General features: G+C 35.3%; 1 protein-coding gene across 6 annotated transcripts in view; it reads right to left on the bottom strand.

The window, feature by feature from the left end:
• The window catches only part of LOC102679452 (hemicentin-1), a 93,110-nt gene that overhangs the window by 6,382 nt on the left and 81,440 nt on the right, over positions 1 to 5,288 (bottom strand). For all 6 annotated transcript variants that reach the window (XM_006614854.2, XM_031510051.1, XM_006614853.2 and 3 more), the window contains exon 2: positions 1,587 to 1,684. In XM_006614854.2, coding sequence (XP_006614917.1) covers positions 1,587 to 1,662 — 76 coding nt within the window. In that variant the 5' untranslated portion in view covers positions 1,663 to 1,684. The remainder of the gene's footprint in view (positions 1 to 1,586; positions 1,685 to 5,288) is intronic.

Raw genomic sequence — 5,288 nt, 5'->3', positions numbered from 1 at the left:
TATTGTTGCGAGGAACGGAGAGCAACAAGTTTTTTTTTAGAAAACGACTTTGTTTTACCGTGGTTCATTTCCACACTTGCGCTTGTCAACGCGCTCGTATTTATCCCTTTCTTTCTCCCTTTCCAAAAAAAAAAAAAATCTCGTGTCCCATTTACTTATCGCGCGCCAAGAGCGTAAGCTTTATCTAATGCGTACTTAATCGCGTTAAAGTCCGCTTGACGTACTTGCTTGACTTCTTGCACGAACGGGGATTTCGAATAGAGACGTCTCGTTCCAGTCTCTCGAACTCTCTCCGCGGAAGATGTCCTACGGAACGGAAGCACGGAAGGGAAAGACCGGATTCTAAGATCCGATGGGAAGCGTAATTTCGAACAACGAAGTTTCGATAAACGCTTTATCCGACAGCCGAAGGATTATACGAGTTAATACGTTCTCCAACTAGCGTTACGCGGATATAATGTAGATAGTTCTTAGTTGAATGTTTTGAATATTATTTCACGAAACTCTCTCGGAACGTTCGTGAATATAAATCATTTTCTTTAGGAATTGGATGATGATGATGATGATGATGATGATGAATGAATGAAGATTGGAGAAAGAAAATTTTGAGAAATCAAACGTAAGAGTTAATTAAGACGTGAAATTTGAAATGTTCGTTAGATTAGATAGCGAAACACATTTGGATGAATGTGAAACGAATGATGATGAAATAAAGGTTTTTAAGACGCGTTGTCTGGGAATTAATATTCTAATATTCTACATTGGGAAACGGAGAGGAAGAGAGAGAAGTTGTAATATAAATGTAAATTTTTATTTCAATATACCGTATAGAATGAAGGGCAAGGAAAAGAAACGTCGCAAAATACTTTTTTAAAGGGAATTAAAGTCTTAATACTATAATCCATTTTTTCTTCCAGAATAAAAAACAAGATTCAATGTAATTTAATATATGTTTCATAATAAGATTTAAACGTATCTTATTTACATATTATCAGAAAAATAAACTAATTGCTTTACATTATTGTAATTTTACTTTGAGTTCAACATTCCGTAGAATGTTAAAAAGAGAGAGAGAGAGAGAGAAAAGGAAACTTGTAAAGAAGGAATATTTTGTTTGATATACAGATTTTTTATGCAAAAAGATTTATTTCTACCGATATAATGCAAACTTATGATATCAATTGGAATTTATTTATTTTGTAATTCAACAATTCTGTTTGTTATCAAAAAAAAAAAAAAATACTCCATATATTAAAAATTAAAATTCCTTACAAATACCTTCAATTATCAATTATCGCCAAGTCTCAATATTTCTATACATATTCTTTTCAACTTTCGAAACATTCATGCCGAATTTTTTATCTGTCCATACATCATTCTCACCGAATCAACCGATTATTAATTAAGTCGTTTAACTGGATTGTATCCCGGACCTCAAAGCATTCGGTGAAATTAAACTAGGAAAGGCAGAATTGCATCGGGCAAAACGGATGCCAAGAATTACAAAAGATCTTATATCCTCGCTGGGAAATACGCTGGGTGAACGAGGAAGAAGGCAGGTTAAATGCTCGGAGAAAATTATTTACCTTTATCGAGCGACCTGGCCAGGAGAATTGTCGGCAGGATCAGAAAGACCATGTACCACGATAGCCGGTCCCGCATCCTTGCGAGGTTTCGAGTCCTCCTGTGGAACGTACAAAGAAAAAGTGGATAAAGAAAAAAAGCGAATTTTCTTTTAAAATATGAAATACAAATTTACAACTTAATTTAAATCGAGATGTGATATAATTTTGAAAATTATTGTCGTAAATTTTAACGCAATTTTTCTACAAAAATATCGAACATCTTTACAATTCTATTATTTCTTCTGGTTACAGGCAAGGAGTTAAAGTTGTAGAAATAGAAGAAATTCGCGTAAAATAGAAATTCGTATATTTTTCTGATTTTATCGGTTCGCGCGTTCGTTTTTAAATCATCTTTTAAAGTAAACCATCCCCGAACGCGGATCCTTCCCACAGAACGCATTCGCGATCTGTTTTCACGTGTTTCGTATGCATTCGAGAACGCGAAAGAACTTATGTCTGATTTATAACAAATTGCCTTCGTTTCGTATGGCATTCTTGAAAAGATTGAAGAAAGTGGTATACCGTGGAATACCGCGCGCCGCTTTTCACCGATTTGCATATTAAAAGACCGCGGATCCTTTTGATATCGCGAATTTTAATTCTCCCTTTTCCACTCCATTTTTTCCTCCTCTCCTTCCCATTTTTAAATTTCCCCTTGGAATACGAGTAAAAATTAAAAAAGGATAAAAAAACGAAGAAGAGAGAACAAAAACGTATATTATAATTTAAAGAAAAAAAGGATCGATCAAAGGGATATACGTTAGTTAATTTCTTCGCGTCTTTCTCGATTATAATTTACACGGGACGGCATTTAAAACCAGGAGGAAAACAACGCTCTCCAACAAATAAAATGATCCGCTTGATTTCCCGCACCCTTGTGAATACGAAATTGAATGTTTCACGGAAATAACGAGCGATGCCCAAATCCAACGTATCATTTCTCACAATCGTTTATCGTGCTCGTGATGTTATGCACTCGAAATTCCGCGAAATTTTCGACTCATCGATGCGTTTCACGTTTTTTCCAAGTATTTATATATCCTCGATTCTCGTTACCCGTCAAAGAACCTCCCCTCGCTCGCGCGTATTTTATCCCCTTCCCTCCTATATCGCGAATATTTCCTTTCCTTTTTTCCCTTTTTTTTCTTCCTTTCATCCGATCACCTGCAACGTAGGAAAACGAAGAGATCGATTTCTTGGATCGATTGGGATCCTCGGGATTGGCTGACGACTCCCTGTTGAGTAACAATTACGTAAAACAATCAACAATTATTTGTGAATGCGCGTGTTGATTAAAACGTTCATTGGCGGCGGAAATGGAGGCGTGCACTTATTTCTTGCGGTTGATCGCCGCCAGTCGCGTTAATTGGCCCGTTAAAGTGCGGCACAGAGGGCAGAGAACCGTTTCACGGGTAATAAAACGGGACGAATGCAAATAGTTGTGATAAATCGAGCAAACGTGGCGCCTTTATCGCGAAAGGATCGTTCGCGTTAACGTTTAACCGCGTGTTTTCCCATCCCAAAACCTTTTTCCCAATCTCTTTTCCTTTCTTTTTCCCTACTTTCTCTCTCTCTCTTTCTCTTTCCTTTCCCCCGTTTCGAAACCATCTCGTTCCATCGTTCGAGTCCAGGATTACACCTATAAAAATCTATTGTTCGAATTTTTAAACGGCGCAATCGTAATTCCGCGTGATACGGATGTAAAGTTTGACCAAAGCAAGGAGAACGGGAAACGAGGGAAAGAGAATGGAGGGGAAAAAAAGAAAAGATAGGTAGGTAGAGAGAGAGAGAGAGAGAGAAAAGGAATGGCGGAGATAAAACGTTTTAAAAAGCGCCAAAATTGCCCGACGTTTATTTTTATTTTTCCATCCACGTATACGGTGAAATATTTTCACAAGGAAATGTTTATTACACGCGTGTCTATTGATTTTTATTCCTCCTTCTCCTCTCTCGTGGTTTCAAATTGGAATGAGAGAATTAAAAATCGACGGGATAGAGAGAGATTGTTCGAATTAGCCGGAAGGGATTCGGATTTTCGAATATTGGTCGAAAGGAAACGCTCTTCTCGCGATTATAAACCGCGACAGGAGGTGTGATTTATGAATGAAACGTTGGTAAAATCGTTATTAGAGCGGGGATACACACGCGAGAAAAGAAAGGAAAGAGGTAGAAGTAAGTCTGTTACAGACATCGTTATTAGGACGAGTGAAAGGATACGCGGAGTGGATATGGAAATAACGAAGAGATAGAGGGGTAGATAGTTATTACGGATAAACTAAAATTTCCATTTATCCCGACGTTATTTAGTTTAATCTAGAATAGCGGTTATCTAAAATAATTTCCGTGCACGCTCACGGCCAACCTCGCGATATTTAATGCGCATCAAGACTCGTGCTCCCTAATTAGATTAAAAAAACGCAATCAGTCCTACGTTATTCTATCTTATTAATTTCTATGCCGTGTTCGTGTCCTATTTGTTATAAACGGGTAGACACTTTTAAAAAGGGACATTAGATGTTGTTGATCTTGTCGCTAGAATTCATAATTACATTACAAAATGATATCATCGATCAAATTAATGTGTCGTATTTGGCTTTATCATCTGTGTGTAAACGGTTAGTCTTTAGAATTAATGGATTAACGTTCTTCATTCATTTGTGTATATTTCTTCCTCGATACTTGGCAATTTTTTCTTAATGAAATTTTAAATATATACCGAGGAATATCGAGACGCTTTGAGTTTGTTCATTGAATAAATAAATACATGCATCGTTTCCTATTTGAACAATAAGATCACACACAAATTGTCCTAATATATTTTTAAAATAAATTTCTGAAGTACTTCTTTAAATATTTTATTGCTTTATAAATATTTTATTACAAATAGATGTTGATACTACAATTTTCTCATTCGTTCACCAATTGAAATAAATAACAAATTTGATCTGTTAAATTCATTATTAATTGTTTTCCATTGTTATTATTAAAAAGAAATACTTTGATCGTAACGAATTCATTACGAATAAATGAAAGAAAGTAAAATACTTTGGACATATCTAAATCATCTTTGTTAAATACGAAAAAATTTCATGAAAATTGATAAGCATCTTAAAATCGTCATCTATTGTATCCAATATCCAATTACAATATTTTACAATATAATTCTATAAGATAAAAACACGAAGAATCAAACAAAACTTTAATTCATTTCAATTCAGTTATATAACATTCAACCATGATCTATCCCTTAACAAAGTCCAATATAATTATTCCGTCAAATACTCGAAAATTCAAACAATCGAGTCAAAATATTAATCACGATGATTAGTACATTAAACGTCGAAACTTCAATTCACAGGCAATTACCCAACATCCAACCATGATCTCTCCCTCAACGACGTCCAATATAATTCTTCCTCCCAAAATTCGAAAAATCGAACGAATCAAAATATTAATCCCGATAATAATTAATATATTAAATATTATATATATTATTAACGTGTATTATAATTTGATTCGTTCGAAAATCGTGGAAAATCGATAGAATATAAACTCGTCCCTTCTTCGTTTTTACGAATTCCGATTGTGCTTCTTTGCCGCAGGGGGCCTGGATTTCAGCCTGGTATCTACCTTTGGAGAAGAGTGAGGGAAAAGTACTCCAGG

The sequence above is a fragment of the Apis dorsata genome, unplaced genomic scaffold (genome assembly GCF_000469605.1).
Source record: "Apis dorsata unplaced genomic scaffold, Apis dorsata 1.3 scaffold_199, whole genome shotgun sequence".
NCBI lineage: Eukaryota > Metazoa > Arthropoda > Insecta > Hymenoptera > Apidae > Apis > Apis dorsata.
The sequence above is the reverse complement of the archived record's forward strand: the minus strand, read 5'-3'. Positions and strand labels throughout refer to the sequence as shown.